The sequence below is a fragment of the Bufo bufo genome, chromosome 6 (assembly GCF_905171765.1).
Source record: "Bufo bufo chromosome 6, aBufBuf1.1, whole genome shotgun sequence".
Classification (NCBI taxonomy): Eukaryota; Metazoa; Chordata; class Amphibia; order Anura; family Bufonidae; genus Bufo; species Bufo bufo.
The window spans coordinates 354,715,201-354,733,679 of NC_053394.1; the positions used below are offsets into that span (position 1 = coordinate 354,715,201).

General features: G+C 44.0%; 1 protein-coding gene across 1 annotated transcript in view; it reads left to right on the forward strand.

Moving 5' to 3' along the window:
- ST6GALNAC1 (ST6 N-acetylgalactosaminide alpha-2,6-sialyltransferase 1) overlaps positions 1-18,479 on the forward strand; it is a 163,396-nt gene that overhangs the window by 30,632 nt on the left and 114,285 nt on the right. Inside the window, exons 2-4 of the mRNA XM_040437068.1 lie at positions 1,990-2,338; positions 3,152-3,320; positions 13,935-14,106. Of these exons, the coding sequence (XP_040293002.1) occupies positions 1,990-2,338; positions 3,152-3,320; positions 13,935-14,106 (690 nt within the window). The remainder of the gene's footprint in view (positions 1-1,989; positions 2,339-3,151; positions 3,321-13,934; positions 14,107-18,479) is intronic.

Genomic DNA, 18,479 nt, shown 5'->3' on the forward strand with positions numbered 1-18,479 from the left:
TCAGACCACATGACCTTCTTTTATTGCTCCAGAGTCCAATCTTTATGCTCCCTAGCAAATTGAAGCCTTTTTTTCTGGTTTGCCTCACTGAATAGTGGTTTTCTGACGGCTACACAGCTGTTCAGTCCCACTCCCTTGAGTTCCCTTCGCATTGTGCGTGTGGAAATGCTCTTACTTTCACTATTAAACATAGCCCTGAGTTCTACTGTTGTTTTTTTTTCCGATTTGATTTCACCAAACGTTTAAGTGATCGCCGATCATTCAGGATTTTTTTCCTGCCACATTTTTTCCTCGAATACGATGGGTCCCCACTATCCTTCCAGTTTTTAATAATGCGTTGGACAGTTCTTAACCCAATTTTAGTAGTTTCTGCAATCTCCTTAGATGTTTTCTCTGCTTGATGCATGCCAATGATTTGACCCTTCTCAAACAGAATAACATCTTTTCCACGACCACGATCTTTCGACATGGTTGTTTAAGAAATGAGAAGCAACTCATTGCACCAGTTGGGGTTAAATAACTTATTGCCAGCTGAAAGATAATCGCCCATGCAGTAATTATCCAATAGTAGGCTCATACCTATTTTCTTAGTTTAATTAATTCTACTTCCTTGTTTGCTAGGTTCATGAGCAAATCTTGGTTAATTTATTCTAAGACAATGCCTGACTGTAGATAAAGTACTAATGTTTAGCTAAAGAAGAATAATGGTTTTGGAGTCTTGGGACTATTTTTGATAGGTGGTGCGGCCATCAATGGCAAACAATAGTGTTCAGTGATGAAAGCAGGTTCTGCCTTGGTACTAATGATGGCCGTATCAGAGTTCACAGGAGCCTACTGCCATCATGCATGGTGCAGAGACACCCAGGACCAACACCAAGTATCATGGTGTTGGATGCCATGAGCTACCATGGCCGTTTCGGTCTTGAAATCATGAACAAGGTGACACTAGGGAGGCTCGTCCCCGTCGCCACCTGCCATTGGCTGACCCCCAACACTGGATGTTTTCATTCACGCATGGGGGAGAAGCAGCAGCGGCCATGTGGGGACCAGGAGAGATGCGGGGAGCCAGGTAAGTATAATCAGTGTGAGGGACCCGCCATATGGAGGAGCATTTGTTAGTGTCGGATAACCCCTTTAAATTTTCCAGGTGTTCTTTCTTCATTTTCTAGTAGTCTGTCTATCTGTATGCAGGTTTTATGTTGGTATTTCTGCCATGACCTTCTATACTTTGTAAGATGCAAAAAATAATTCAAGAAGTTGTGGCTTTCAAACCCCAGTCCAGCATAAGAATATGTATATTTTATGGAGCTTATAGGGCAGGAGGCCCACTACCATCATAAAAAAAAAATAATCCTCCGCTGTCTACTAAATTACATGTAAGAAACTATATTAATTATTCCATAGGCTTGCCATTACAGGTCGATAGTGATAAATCAAGCAAATTGGTAGATCAGTGCCAGGATTTGCTATAAGAGACATGACACAGGAGCTCTCTGCTTATCCCCTCACTCTTGACAAACTAGCTGTTTGATGGCAAAACCTTCTTCTGTCCACGTCCACTACAGCTGCTCCTTCTCACTGTAGAAAATTCTGCACCATTAGTTACATTGACTGATCTGTGAGTTTTTCAAAGAGCTGTTAGTAATATTACAGTGAAATACTACACTTTTTGGCATCAGGGGTGTGACGGGTGAATTGTTGTACAAATTTAAACAAAGAGTTCAACTAAATACATGCACTGCAATTCTGAGCTTGTGAATAATCTGCAGAGCGTGCAACACAAACAGTTCAGCTACAAGAAAACAGAGTATTTGCCGACTTAGTGCACTCCCACCAACCACTGGAAACTGAAGGAATGGAGCAAACACGATTTCTCTGCCTCAAACAAATAGCAATGTTTTATCTTTATGATAATCGAAATTGGACAGATAGATAATTTCCTGATCTAATATATTTTCTGTTGCCGGTATGTTGTGTATTTTTATATAGGGCAGATGAATCTGAAGAACATCTGCAAAATGAATTCAACCAACAGTTCCGAGATTATGTAAACCCCATTGAGGACTTCTTGATGATCACTACAGAAACAAAGGAAGAGCCCCCAGATAAAGTCTTGGATATCCAGCTAAATAAAACAACAGAGCCAGCCAAATCAATGATAACTACCAAAAAGCCACTCAACCAAACACAATCCAAATCAAACAGAACCAGTCTGGATGTTCCGTCAACAACTTTAGAACAAACAACTTGGAAATCTCTTAAGGCAAATAACTTTACTGCTGAGCCAAAGTGGGAATTTGAGGAGGATTATATCCTGGTGACTTCCTCTCATCATACCGTGAGTACTTCACCCAGCCTAGTCTAATCTGCATTGCTGGCAGATGTTCAGAAGCTCAGCTTATCCAGGCTACACCAGTGCTCGATTCCTTCCAGTGCTGGATTTTGATGCCCAATGTACCTTTCAAACCATTATTACCTAGTTTTAACTTTGAGGGAGATTGGAAACTAAGTTTGTTGCCCTAGCCCCCTAGCTGAATACTTTGGGTAACGTAGAGTGATTGTTTGGTGATTATTGTCCCATGTAAAAGGTAGAGATGTTTCATATCCAATTCGGTCAGATTTGATTCAGTTCAAATAAATTTGTTCTAAATCAAAAGTGCCCCAGTTGCCTTGAAAAGTCATGTATGACCCTCTGAGGTCTTCTAGGACGGTATCCAACCCCTTTTCAGCTCCTTAATGCCAAAATATCATTAGTAATATCAGAGCGTACACAGCATTGTGACAAAGTCTAAATGGGTGGTAGCCAGAGGTCACAAACAGCCTGTTTAATAATACGCCGCACTGACACACTCTAATTTAATTTAAATGCTCCAAAAATGGTCCCTTTTTGGTGGCAGATGCCATCTTCACTTTCCTCTGACCTGAGACAAATCACAAAAGTTTTGATTTCACTGAAATTTTATTATTTTGGAGAAGTTCATAATGAATGATTAGTGTAGAATTGGTTTGCTCATAAAGGCCCTTTACTCATTATTCTCAATCTCAAGATGACGTTCAGTGAAGTCTTGTGTCTTCAAATCTAGGACCAGACCTTGTGTGTTCCCTCCACAACAATTGAGTTCTTATGTTTTTATCTCGTTTGCATCTCCAGACCTGCCCGTTATCTATAAAAATTAAAGCTCACAACGTGTCTTGGCTGAAAGAGAGGTTCCTACATGATATCACCATATTTATGGATGCCCGCCACTTCAACAATCAGGAGTGGAGAAGATTGGCACACTTCATTCCTCCATATGGCTGGTGGGAGTTAGAGTACCCAGGTAAGGCAGTGATGCGGACATGTTTTTGTCCCTTCACCCTAATGTTCTATATGATTTTAAATGATTATTACAACTAACATGGGAGTGTCTTGCTCTCATAAAAATGGCAAACTGCCAGGTCCATCAATGCCGTGATATATTTCATGAAAAAATAGCCAAGAGAAAAAATCCTGTGTATGTGCTTTGTTTAACCTAAATATATAATTTAGGGTACTTTCACACTTGCGGCAGGACGGATCCGACAGGCTGTTCACACTGTTGGATCCGTCCTTCCGCTATTTCGCCGTGCTGCCGGACCGCCGCTCCGTCCCCATTGACTATAATGGGGACGGGGGCGGAGCTCCGGCGCAGCACGGCAGTGCACGGCGAAAGGCCGCCGGACTAAAAGTCCTGCATGTCCGACTTTTTAGTCCGGCGGCCTCTCACCGCAAATTGCTGTACTGCGCCGGAGCTCCGCCCTGTCCCCATTATAGTCATGGGGGACGGAGCGGCGGTCCGGCTGCACGGCAAAATAGCGGAAGGATGCCTCCGACAGGGTGAACAGCCTGTCGGATCCGTTTTGCCGCAAGTGTGAAAGTACCCTTACCTAACTCAGGGATGGGCAAACTGCGGCTCTCCAGCTGTTGTAAAACTACAACTCCCAGCATGCCCAGTCTGCCTAGAGCTATCAGCCTACAGCAGGGCATGATGGGATCTGTAGTTTTACAACAGCTGGAGAGCCGCAGTTTGCCCATCCCTGACATAACTTTTCAAATATAGGAAACGTTTCAAAGAACTGTAAAGTGTTTGACATTTTTTATATGTGGGGCAGAATGTGTTAAAGAAGAAAAAGAAGCATTACTTACCTTCCTGATCCCCCACCAATACCATTCTAATCAATTCAGTGTGGCCTGCTTAAGGATTTTTTAATTTTTTTTAAAGGGCATGAGGCTTAGGCCTCATGCACACGACCGTTGTGTGCATCCGCGGCCGTTGTTCCGTTTTCCATTTTTTTTCGCGGACCCATTGACTTTCAATGGGTCTGTGGAAAAATCGGAAAATGCACCGTTTTGCAGCCGCATCCGTGATCCATGTTTCCTGTCCGTCAAAAAAATAAGACCTGTCCTATTTTTTGGACGGACAACGGTTCACGGACCCATTCAAGTCAATGAGTCCATGAAAAAACACGGATGCACACAAGATTGCCATCCGCGTCCGTCATCCTTGTCCATAGGCAACTTTCACACAGACGGATCCGCTGATCCGTCTGCATAAAAGCTTTTTAGATAAGATTTTTCACTTTGTGAAAACTCAGATCCGACAGTATATTCTAACACAGAGGCGTTCCCATGGTGATGGGGACGCTTCAGGTTAGAATATACTAAAAGAACTGTGTACATGACTGCCCCCTGCTGCCTGGCAGGTGCTGCCAGGCAGCAGGGGGCAGACCCCCCCCTCCCCCCCTGTATTTAACTCATTGGTGGCCAGTGCGGCCCCCCTTCCCTCCCCTGTATTTAACTCATTGGTGGCCAGTGCGGCCAGCCCCCCCTCCCTCCCTCTCTTGTATTTAACACATTGGTGGCCAGTGCGGCCGGCCCCCCCTCCCTCCCTCCCTTGTATTTAACACATTGGTGGCCAGTGCGGCCAGCCCCCCCTCCCTCCCTCCCCCCCTAATTAAAAGGACCGACCCCCCATCATTGGTGGCAGCGGAGAGTTCCGATCGGAGTCCCAGTTTAATCGCTGGGGCTCCGATCGGTTACCATGGCAGCCAAGATGCTACTGCAGTCCTGGCTGCCATGGTTACTTAGCAATTTTAGAAGCATTATACTTACCTGCGATGTCTGTGACCGGCCGGGTGCTCCTCCTACTGGTAAGTGAAAGGTCTGTGCGGCGCATTGCTTATAGCACAGACCTTTCACTTACCAGTAGGAGGAGCGCCCGGCCGGTCACAGACATCGCACATAAGTATAATGCTTCTAAAATTGCTAAGTAACCATGGCAGCCAGGACTGCAGTAGCATCCTGGTTGCCATGGTTACCGATCGGAGCCCCAGCTATTAAACTGGGACTCCGATTGGAACTCTCCGCTGCCACCAATGATGGGGGGTCGGTCATTTTAATTAGGGGGGGGAGGGAGGGGGGGCCGGCCGCACTGGCCACCAATGTGTTAAATACAAGGGAGGAAGGGAGGGGGGGGCGGCTGCACTGGCCACCAATGTGTTAAATACAAGGGGGGGAGGGAGGGGGGGGGGGCCGGCCGCACTGGCCACCAATGAGTTAAATACAGGGGGGGAGGGAGGGGGGGTCTGCCCCCTGCTGCCTGGCAGCACCTGCCAGGCAGCAGGGGGCAGTCATGTACACAGTTCTTTTAGTATATTCTAACCTGAAGCGTCCCCATCACCATGGGAACGCCTCTGTGTTAAAATATACTGTCGGATCTAAGTTTCACGATCTAACTCAAATCCGATGGTATATTCTAACATAGAGGCGTTCCCATGGTGATGGGGACGCTTCAAGTTAAAATATACCATCGGATTGGAGAAAACTCCGATCTGATGGTATATTAATAGGGACTCCTGACTTTACATTGAAAGTCAATGGGGGACGGATCCGTTTGCAATTGCACCATATTGTGTAAACGTCAAACGGATCCGTCCCCATTGACTTGCATTGTAAGTCAGGACGGATCCGTTTGGCTCCATGGATCCTCCAAACATCAAGGAAGACCCACGGAAGAAAAAACGGTCACGGAACAACGGAAATCCGTTTTGCGGACCGCAAAAAAAAACGGTCGTGTGCATGAGGCCTTAGTCATACACACTTTTGAGACAGTTATCAGTTTCTTCAGCCAGCCAGTGTCATAGGTACAAATCTGCTGACAGATGCCCTCTAACGAGGACCTTTCATGGGTCCAGACTTTATGAAATAAGTAGCAGGTTATGTAGAGCATAGTCCTTGTATATAAGATTGCTTAATATTTTTCTGGGCGCTGCTCCGTTCACCCGCTGTGCCCCCCGTTCACTTCTCCCACCTGGTATGCTAATGAATAGCATCAGTACAGGGAGGAGGAGACTGCCCTGTTTCTCAATGGGCGTTTCACCTTCTCCCTGGCTGTGACGCTCTCCACTGTGATTGGACCGTGCTACAGCCAGGGAGAAGGAGATGCCCATTGAGCAGTCTCTGGAGCGGCACCCAGAAAAAATAGTAAGCGATCTTACATCCATGGACTATGCCCTACATAACCTGCTACTTAATTCATAATGTCTGGACCCATGAAAGGTCCTCTTTAAAGGCCATCTGTCATCATTTACATGTGCGCTTGGCAGTTGAAGACATCTGTGTTGGTCCCATGTTCATATGTGGCTCCCATTGCTGAGAAAAATAATGTTTTAATATATGCAAATAAGCCTCTAGGAGCAACGGGGTGTTGCCGTTACTCCTAGAGGCTCTGCTCTTTCTGCAGCTGCTGCATCCTCAACACTTTGATTGACAGGGTCAGGCATTATGTTTTCACTGTCTGGCCCTGTCAATCAAAGTGCAGAGGGGGCAGCAGTTGCAGAGAGAGCAGCTTCTAAGAGTAATGGCAACACCCCCGTTGCTCCTAGAGGCTAATTTGCATATATAAAAACCTCATTTTTCTCAGCAATGTGGGTACATATGAATATGGGACCAACACAGATGTCTTCAATTGTCTGTTAAAATCCCTATACATTGTAATACAGAATTATTACAGTATATAGAGCAAACGATGTTCATGTTCCCTCATGTGAATTTTTATTTTTTTTAACTGGGGAATAAAGGTTTTATTTTTATTTTTTTAATCAAAATCGTTTTTATTGTTTATCAATAAACGTATTAACAAAATAAAGATTTGTATGCAATAACAAAGATCTTGTCAGTCCATACATCGAAATGATATCAATATTATGAGTCTGTCATCATGTTAACATGAAATCAGCATAATATAGGATAAAGACAGATACTTGTTATTATAAGAGTACAGGACAATGCAAAATTATTGTTATATAATTATATAACATAACATCCAACCATCCCCCCCTCCCCCCTTTACTTGATCCAACAGAGAGACAGTTGCATTGCTTTTATATCTCTATTAGTAATATCTCAGGAAGGCCATTTCAGTGATAACTGAAATTAGAGTGACCTATCGACATCCCTCATTCGACCTCGTGTGCTAAGATACCTGGCCCAATAGAGAAAATTGCCCTCGTATGCTATCTCTTGATAGAGCCGCAGAAGCCATGTTCCCGGACTCCACCCAACCCCTCCATATCAACAGGAATTTGTTAGGGCATTTTCTCTGGACATAGAACCCTCTTTCAAGGCGAGACTGTATTCAGCCTATTTATATACTCCTGTTTGCTAGGTGGATTTCCCCGTATCCAGTATTTAGCAATTAGAACCCTCGCCTGAAATGGCATTCTATGAACGCACTGTGACAGTTTATCATCTATTTCTGAAGAGTCCAGAATACCCAATACACAGACTCTTGGGTCATTAGGCAATCTTAACTGAGTCGTAATGGTTATGATTTCACATATATCTTCCCAAAATTTCTCCAATTTTTGGCAGTTCCAAACCATATGAAGCAATGTTGCTTCTAGTACTCCACAGCGAGGACATGAGGAGTCTGGTCGTGCGCCTATTTTGAATAGAAATCTTGGGGTTCTATACACTCTGTGTATTAAGTATAGCTGAGACAATCTCTGAGATTCATTCAATGTAAGACTAGTTGTCAAAGTAAGAACGTCAGTCCATTGTTCCTGAGATATTGTCCCTACATCCTCTTCCCACTTTCCTTTTACCACCAAGGGAGTTGAGGGGGCATTGGTATCAAGTATAAATTTATATATTCGTGATATCAGGCCTTTGGTGGACCTACCCTCCAGTAGCTGTTTCACCACAGGAGGGGAAGTGACAACCACCATACCCTTCGGAAACTGTTTGACATGCATGTCTTAATTGGAGGAATTGAAAAAAATGCAGTTTTAGGTAGGTTAAACTCTTCCTGGAGCTGGGCAAAAGATTTGAACAATCCTTGAAATTGAATTTGGCTCAAAAATAGTATGCCCCTTTCCTCCCATGGGAAAAAGCCTTCTAGTCTGAATATTTCAGGTAATTGGAGGTTTCGCCATAATGGTGTAATCTCGCTAAAACCTGTTAGATTAGTAATTTCCTTAAATTTCGACCAAACTTTGGTTATAAGGGAGATTGTGGGAAGTTTTCTACCTGGAAGTTGTTGCCCACTCACTTCAATCGAAGCAATAGGTGCTTTCTGTTTCATACTGAGAGCAATTATCTCAGCTGAGGAATCCAATTCACTTGTTCTAATCCTTCCCCTAACATGCTGCAGTTGTGCAGCTATAAAGTAGGACCATGGGTTCGGGAGGGACAAGCCGCCCTCTTCCTTGCTTTTTTGGAGTGTTTCTATGCAAATCCTCGGTTGCTTTTTTTCCATATCGGTGATCTAAAAATCCCCTGAATTTTGTAAAATATCCTCTGTGGGACCCATATCGGCGAATTGTGTAGTATATTTAATAGCTGTGGCATGAATATCATTTTAATTACATTACAGTGGCCAATTACTGTAAGGGGCAACTTACACCAAACATAAATTTTGACTACAAATTTTGCTATTAGTGGCTCTAAATTCAGTTTTATGTATTCAGGTGGTATTGGTGTTATCATTACCCCTAAATATTTGAATTGAGTGGTCAGTTGCAGGGGTATACGGGTGAGATCTAATTGTGGTGGTGTGGGATCTAATGGGAGGATTGTGGACTTGTCCCAGTTTATTTTTAGCCCAGAAAATGTCCCAAAATCAACAATCTCCTTCATTATTGGATCGATGGACTTAGGTAATCTGCATATAACGATACTCTTTCTTCCCGGGCGCCTATTGGAAATTCCCTCCAATGTGGAGAGTTACGTAGAAGACAGGCTAGGGGCTCGATTGCTATCGCAAATAACAGGGGGGACAAGGGACAGCCTTGCCGTGTACCTCTATGTAAAGGAAAGTGTTTGGAAAGTAGCCCATTCGCTCTCATCCTTGCTAACGGGGAATTATACAGTAATTTGACCCAGGAGATAAAACACGGTCCAAATCTCATTGATTCCAAGACTTCCCACAGGTATTCCCATTCAACGCTGTCAAAAGCCTTGGCAGCGTCTAAGGAAATTATTGCGCGGCATCCCCGTTAATTATCGATCTCTGGAGATTCAAAAACAGTCGGCGGAGATTATTGGCCGTGCTCCTATCCTAATCTAGCCTGGTCCCTATGTATTAAAGGAGTAATTACCTTATTAAGCCGATTGGCCAGTAATTTAGCTAACAATTTCACATCATTAGGTAGGAGAGAAATAGGTCGTTATGAGTCAGGTCTAACTAGGTCCTTATTGGGCTTTGGAATAACTACCACTATCACCTCCCTCATAGATGCAGGTAGCTTTCCGATTCGTAACGCATCATTAAAGGTCTCCAAAAGGTGTGGGAGGAGACAGTCCCGGTATTGTTTAAAGAATTCCCCCGGTAGTCCATCCGACCCTGGGGCCTTTTCATTAGGGAGAGAGCTTAAAGCAATTTCAAGTTCCTCCAGCGTAATGGGTTCATCCAGATATGCGGCAGATTCTAGGGATAGTTTAGGGATAGATATTTGACTTAGATATTTTTTAATATCATCTTTTCCCATGAACAATTTAGAGGAATATAGCTCCTTATAAAAGTTATGAAACGCATCAAGTATTACTGAACTTTCCACGGAAAGTTCTCCATCAGAGGTTCTGATTGCTGCTATTCTGGATGAACCCTCTTGTGATCGGACCACCCTAGCTAGCAAACTACCTGTACTCTCTCCTGCCTCAAAGTATTTTTGTTTGGTGAAGAACCGTTTATTGTCCGCTATGTGTAACAAATGATCAGTGAGTTTGGACTGCGCTTCTCTTCATACTGCTTCAAACGGCTGAGAGGGTGTACTTATATATGCTTGTTCGCTTCTTACTTCCTGTTGTATAGCTTTAGTGAGTTCCATTGTTTTAATTTTACGTCTGTTAATTTTCTGTATATAAAGACCTCTCACATATGCTTTCATGGCGTCCCATACAGTCCCTATGGGTGCTGACCCTATGTTAAAATTAAAGAATTCCCTTATATATTCTGTCAGGGGGTCTTCCTCATCTAACAAGTGTATCCAAAAAGGGTTGAGTTTCCAGAGTGCTGAACTACAACGCCCACTGCCTTTTTCAAATCTCAATTCTATATGTATAGGAGAGTGATCCGAGAGGCATCGTGGTAGGTATTCAATAACAGGGGTGTATGGCAATACTTCCAGGGATCCAATGGGTAAATCTATTCTGGACAAAGAATTATGGGACGCAGAAAAGCAGGAGTACTGCTGTTCCTGAGGGAATCTAATTCTCCACAGGTCGTGTAGGTCCAGCTCTTGAAGTAATTTTGCCAATGAGGTTTCCCCAGCATGTGTTAAGTCATTAGGTGGCGGGAACTTATCCAAAGAAGGGTTCAGATATTTGTTAAAGTCACCCATCATCAGAAACGGCGCCTGGGGGCCCTGTGCTATCCATGTCAGTGACACTCAAAGGGAATGGCTCTATGAACCAGGACATAACCCCCCCTCCCCTAGCGTGAGTAGAAAAGGTGGAATGAAAGGCCTGTGAGATCCATGGTTTATGAAGCAATCTGTGGGATTGTTTAGACAAGTGAGTCTCAGTGAGGCACACTATGGCTGGTTGATATTTCTGGACAGCCGTAAAAACCGCCTGCCGTTTAGAAAGATCTCCCAGGCCTCTAACATTCCATGCCAAAACGTGAGTTTTATCCGCCATCATACCTTTATAAGCATAAGAGATAGGGCGGATCAGGCACCCATATAAAGCAGTCACCGTATGGCAAATAGACAATAGCATACACTGTCTCTCTGCAGATCTTAATAACCCCCAATGAACCATAAACATAATAATTCCTATAAAAGAACAAACTTTTGGTGGTCCCCAAGCAGGACCTGAGGCACAGGAAAAGTTCCTGTAACCCGCAACATAGGAAGCGGTAACATATCCGCATTTACAGATCAGATCTCTATGATAGAGAGAACCAAGCAGCAATAAAAGAGAGCATCAAGTGGCATAATGGCATAGTTAACTCTTAACTCTGTTAACAGAACAGGTAACAATAGCACAGGTATGAATACTATAGTCAGTGTTGTTGTATAGCACCAAACTGCTACTCCAGGACACGGTAGGGATCATGTAAGAGCAGGCTCATAACAAGCATTAAACATTATACTTATCCGCCCGTCCCCATAGTCTTCCATGGTGTCTCCAGAAAAGTCCCAGGCATGGCATTTCTCGCTCTTCTATCAGTCGTTTTCATAGCTTTCAGAAGACAAGGATTCCATTTGTTCAACCCAGTGACTGGCTTCCTCCGGGGATTCAAAAAAATGGGTTTTTCCTTTAAACATTATTCTCAGCTTTGAGGGGTATAGTATGGAGTATTGGATATTTTGTGAGCGTAGTCGTTTTTTAACATCCAGGAAGCGTGCACGCCGTCTATGCACCTCCCTGAGAAGTCAGGTAAAATTGAGACTCTTTGTCCATTTATAAATAGGTTCTTATGTTCTCTTGCCTTGCGGAGAATGGCATCTCTATCTTGAAAGTGTAGAATACTCATTAGCATTGGTCTAGGAGGGCCACCCGTGGTGGCGGGCGAGACGGCACTCTGTGCGCCCTTTCTATAGCGAAGAAGGGAGAGAGAGAGAGTCTTTTCCAAATATCTTTTTGAACCAGTCCTCAAAGAAATGGACAGCGTGGGACCCTTCGGATTTTTCAGGAACTCCCACTATGCGAAGGTTATTTCAGCGTGATCTATTTTCCAAGTGCTCCGTTTTATTTATTAGGAGGGTGATGTTGTGAATTACTTTAGCCAGTTCACGTTTTATAGGGTGGACCTGGTCTTCCAGGCGAGATACGCGTCCCTCTGTTTCAGCCATTCTTTCGCTAACTTTCCTGATGTCCTGTCTAATAAAGGACACGTTCTCTTGGAGGGACCCAATGGATGTGTTAAGGGTCATCAAAGCTGCACTACATTGGTGCACGGCTGCATAAATGTCTTTAGTGGTAGGATCAGACAGCAGTGGGAGCATGGGGATAGAGGGCTGCATTTGGTTCCTGCACATTGAATTATGTTCGGTGGGAGGCCCCCCGTCACTTGGCTTCAACGCCTCCACGTGGAATCCGCCATCTTGGGAGCAGGATTCTCCCTCTGCATCATTAGCGGCCGAGGTCACTGCTTGTTCTGCCAGGGCTCCAGGCAAATTCTCCTCTGGTACGAGGGTTTCTTTAGAGGGGGGGACATTAGCATACTGTTCCAGGCGCGCCGCTACCTCCGCCGCCTTAAGCGAAGCGGCCGCGCCATGTTACTTCGCTGGGGTCGGTCCCACCGCCTCCTTATCCTTTCTGCCTGAGCGCGTCATACTGGCCAGGGGTGGTAGAGAGATCTCCCTCAATAGTGCGATGGTGCTCGGCTGTTTAAATCACTACAGCCACAGGATGGAGACAGATTTTAGCAGGCGCTGCCCGGGAGCTCTAGCGCGCACGTCCTCCTACATTGCCGGCCAGGTCACGCCCCCGGGAATAAAGGTTTTAAGAATATTTTAAACACAGAAAATATTAAACATTAAAAAACCTCTTCCCCTCTCACATATATTTTTTGAAAAAGATACACATAATGTAATCGCTATCACCGCGTCCGTAAAGACCAGATCTATTAAATTATCCCATTATTTAACTTGCACAGTGAACGCCGTTAAAAAAATCCCCAAATGGCAGAATTGTCCTTTTTGGTCCCCTCACATCGCAATAAAAGATTGAAAAGTTGCATGTATCCCAAAATGGTATCAAATGAAAACTATACCTCACCCCACAAAACAAAGAGCCCTCACACAGCTCCATAAATTTAAAAAAAATAAAATAAAAATCATGGGTATCAAAATATGGTGACACATAGCAATCATACTGACCCACAGAATAAAGTTAATGTGTCATTTTTATCACGCAGTAAAAACTAAGGCAGAATTGCAAAGAAAAAGGGGAAAAAAATTGTGGTAGCCTTTTAAACAGGTTGTCCGAGAATATCTAACTTTTAACTGATGATTTAATTGCTCCCTACTCCTGTGGTCCTGTGCACTGGCGCCTTCTTCCATCCGCGGCTTGTTTACTTCCACCCAGGCATGGGCATGGTCGCCTGCTCCATTGCAACCAATGATTGGCTTCAATGGTGACGTGTCCACAGGCGGCACATCACTGCTGAAGCCAGTGATTGGCTTCAGTGGAGCAGTTGAACATGCCTATGCCTGGGTGGAAGTAAACAGGCCAGGGACGAAAGATGGACAAGTGGGAGACAGAAAGAAAGACCGGAGCTGTAGGGAGCAGGTAGGCCGCGGGCATTGGTCAAAACGTAGGTATTCACGGACAACCCCTTTAGTACCAGTCTAGGCTGTGTCTTTAGGGGGTTAAAGGACATAACTGATGAATCCGTCTTATAAGAAATGTAATGCATACCAGGCAGGGTGATTATTTTTAACCATTATCTTTCTCCATGGTCCAGTGGTGAAGGAAGTGATGTCCGTCCTACCTTATGTTCCCGATCAGCAGCTGCTCCTCGCAGAAAGTAGAGGGAAAGCTCCAGGCTGCGTTACCTGTGCTGTGGTGGGAAATGGAGGAATTCTCAATGCGTCTCGAATGGGAAAAGAGATTGATTCACATGATTATGTATTTCGGTAAGTTCCTTGACACAGGTGACAATGGCGTTCAAAGACTTCACCAATATGACTTCCTTATGTGTATCTATAATGTATCAAAAGATCATTTGGACTGACATTAATCTTATCTACCAGACCTGATAAGGCTTTAAAGGGTTTGTGCCACATTTTAAAGGGGTTTTCCAGGATTTTAATATTGATGACCTATCCTTAGGATAGGTCATCAATATCAGATCGGCGGGTATCCGACACCCGGTACACCCACCGCTCCATGCGAGCACTACCTTCCCTTTGTTGTTCATCTGCTTGCTGTCTCCGGTGAGCAGCTGTAATTACAAGCTGTCCCATGGGACGGCTCATTCCTGAGGATAGGACATCAATGTTAAAATCCCAGAAAACCCCTTTAAGGATAGAATAGGGAATAAAAGCTGCCATACACACTCAATAGCTGTTGGCCAAACGATCATTCGACTGATGACTATCTCTCCTGACACCCCCCCTCCCCATACATTCGGTTCAGCCATATGTGTGTGTGTAAAGAGGAGAAAACTTCTGCCAGACACCAATGGTGGCGGCTATCTCCCATGAGATCAAAATGATCAGGCAAAAATATTCACTTGTCCTTATACTTCTGGTCCTAGCGGTAAGACTTTTAAGGCCACCATACACATTAGTGTATTGTTGGGTGAGCCCATTGAGAATGGTGGGTTAAGCTGACTTATCTGCCAGGGGAGAGGCGACTGATATAGCCAACAATACGCTAATGTGTATGGCGGCCATAAGAGTTTGACCGCTGGGACCTGCACTGACCACGAGAACAGGAGTCCTCCTTGTATGACTGGAGCAGAACAGGACTGGAGAAGTGAAGTCAAGTACTGCACTCAGCAATCTCTGAATATCCAACAGAGAAAAATAGATGCTTGACTGCCACTGCAATACAGGGAGAAACAGGACTCCTCATTTTCATGATCGGTAGGGGTCCCAGTGTTAAAGGGGTTATCTGAGTTATTAAAAAAAAATATATAGCACTGTAAATCTGATGCACAGCTTAAGATTTGTTTGAAGTATTGTGTTGATTTTTATTTGGTTTTCGTATGCAAGGCATCTTTTTGGTGTAAATGTGACGTTTCCGTCCTACGTGGACCTTTTTCAAACACTAGCTGCCATAGGAAAAAAGAGAGAAAAGTGATATGAGGAAGGTGACTTCTCACCAGGTGAGAAGTCACCTTCCTCATATTGCAGTGTCCCACTCCTTGATGTTCGTGGGCACTTCAAAGTTATGTATTTGCCAGTGTAATGTATTGTCATATGTAACCTGAATATTCCTATCACAGGCTGTTAGGGTGTCATTCCAACCATTCACCCCTAGTTGGTGCTGGCATCACTTAGATATAACAGACAGAAAGTAGGAGGAAGGAGATAGTTAGTGAGAGAGAGTTAGAGTAAAGAGGAGTTAGTGAATGGAGGAGCAGAACAGACCTAGTCCACCATGTAGTTGCTATTTTAGCCCCTTGGCCCTGATCAAACTAAGGGAGTATAGAGAACAGTATCACAGCAGCACAGCACAGACCAGTGAGTCTACGTCTGGATATAGAGAAAGTCTAGTGGAGGTTAGAGCTAAATTAGCCAATGGACTTCACAAGCACCAGTGACCAGGAGGAACCTAAAAGTACCTGGACACAACCAGACGACTATACATGTGAGTTGTCCTCTACCACATGCCTCTGTGGACATAGTGGACCGTAATTCTTCAGTGAGCATCCTTTCCAAAGAATGGAGCAGAAGACTGATGCCTGCCCTTAGGGAGACCACCCTGTGGAATGCTACTGACCAGTAAGAGTAATTATATTCAGTACCTGAGTGCTAGAGTGTGGACAAAGCATAGACAGATATAGAGAGAAGGAAACTCCTTAAATTACAATTGCCAAGCCTGTTATAAGGATTACAGTAGATGTTATTGGGATTATCATCTTTGCCCTATAAATGAACTGTACTGACTATTCTGAGACAAGTGATTTAAGTAAAAGTTCAACTGTTTTACTACAACTGACTCCTCATCCTTTCCACCATCAACCTTTGCACCTAACGGTGCTGGCGTCACGAACAGCCGAGGTCCCAGCCTCAAAGCACCTTAAACACCTATACCATCAAGTGCACCTCAACTACCATCTGGTTAGAGAGTGCTCCGGAGGATTTAGTGCTGTCTTCCCCTTCACTGCATGCCGGCCCAGGGAGGCTCTGCTTACCATCAGTAAAAACTACTACCACCCCCATCGGCACATCGTAGCCTCACGTGTTGTCCCTGCAATCTCACTATTCTTTCTTTATTCCTATGGCAAGTAGTGTTTGAAAAAGGTCCATATAGGACCAAAACATCACATGTACACGAAAAAAGTTGCCTTGCATACGAAAACCAAATAAAATCAACACAATACTTCAAACAAATCTTAAGGAGTAGAGAAAATAAACAGATGGCTCACTATGGGTGATCACGCTAGGTGCTCTGGACAAAAAGAGCCACCCCTTGCTCTTGTTGGAATAAATTGGTGGGTGAAATTGGACCGGCACTCAAAACACCCAGAGAAATGTGGATCCAAACTTATTTATTTAAGTACAATAAAATAAATCGAGTGTGTGTATTGACATCAAAAATAAAATTTTATCGATAGAATATCGATTATAAAAAATCGACTACAATGAATCGATCCAATAAAATCGAATAGGTTAAAATACATACATAAAAATACAGATAAAATGCAATATCCTTAATCGATAAATACTCAATTTTTCTGGAGACCTGAGTGTTTTTCTCAGTTAAAGTTCCAGTGCAATAAACCCATATATATGGGTGAGTCCCAGTGGAAGTAATCAAAGCTGTGTCCCAGTGGAAGTAATCAAAGCTGTGTCCTCAGAACTTTATATAAGGAACATGATTTTGCCTTTTCAGACCTGCATAATTAATAAATGCACCAGCTTTCACGATTAAGAGTACAGTCATGGCCAAAAGTTTTGAGAATGACACAAATATTCGTTTTCACAAAGTTTGCTGCTAAACTGCTTTTAGATCTTTGTTTCAGTTGTTTCTGTGATGTAGTGAAATATAATTACACGCACTTCATACGTTTCAAAGGCTTTTATCGACAATTACATGACATTAATGCAAAGAGTCAGTATTTGCAGTGTTGGCCCTTCTTTTTCAGGACCTCTGCAATTCGACTGGGCATGCTCTCAATCAACTTCTGGGCCAATTCCTGACTAATAGCAACCCATTCTTTCATAATCACTTCTTGGAGTTTGTCAGAATTAGTGGGTTTTTATTTGTCCACCCGCCTCTTGAGGATTGACCACAAGTTCTCAATGGGATTAAGATCTGGGGAGTTTCCAGGCCATGGACCCAAAATGTCAACGTTTTGGTCCCCGAGCCACTTAGTTATCACTTTTGCCTTATGGCACGGTGCTCCATCGTGCTGGAAAATGCATTGTTCTTCACCAAACTGTTCTTGGATTGTTGGAAGAAGTTGCTGTTGGAGGGTGTTTTGGTACCATTCTTTATTCATGGCTGTGTTTTTGGGCAAAATTGTAAGTGAGCCCACTCCCTTGGATGAGAAGCAACCCCACACATGAATGGTCTGAGGATGCTTTACTGTTGGCATGACACAGGACTGATGGTAGCGCTCACCTTTTCTTCTCCGGACAAGCCTTTTTCCAGATGCCCCAAACAATCGGAAAGAGTCTTCATCAGAGAATATGACTTTGCCCCAGTCCTCAGCAGTCCATTCCCCATACTTTCTGCAGAAGATCAATCTGTCCCTGATGTTTTTTTTGGAGAGAAGTGGCTTCTTTGCTGCCCTTCTTGACACCAGGCCATCTTCCAAAAGTCTTCGCCTCACTGAGCGTGCAGATGCGCTTCCACCTGCCTGCTGCCATTCTTGAGCAAGCTCTGCACTGGTGGCACTCCGATCCCGCAGCTGAATCCTCTTTAGGAGACGATCCTGGCGCTTGCTGGACTTTCTTGGACGCCCTGAAGCCTTCTTAACAAGAATTGAACCTCTTTCCTTGAAGTTCTTGATGATCCTATAAATTATTGATTGAGGTGCAATCTTAGTAGCCATAATATCCATGCCTGTGAAGCCATTTTTATGCAACGCAATGATGGCTGCACGCGTTTCTTTGCAGGTCACCATGGTTAACAATGGACGAACAATGATTTCAAGCATCACCCTCCTTTTAACATGTCAAGTCTGCCATTTTAACCCAATCAGCCTGACATAATGATCTCCAGCCTTGTGCTCGTCAACAATCTCACCTAAGTTAACAAGACAATTGTAACGAACCCCGTAGTAGTAGCGTCTGGTTCGTCTGGTTTACCCGAACGGAAAAGCATGCAGTGA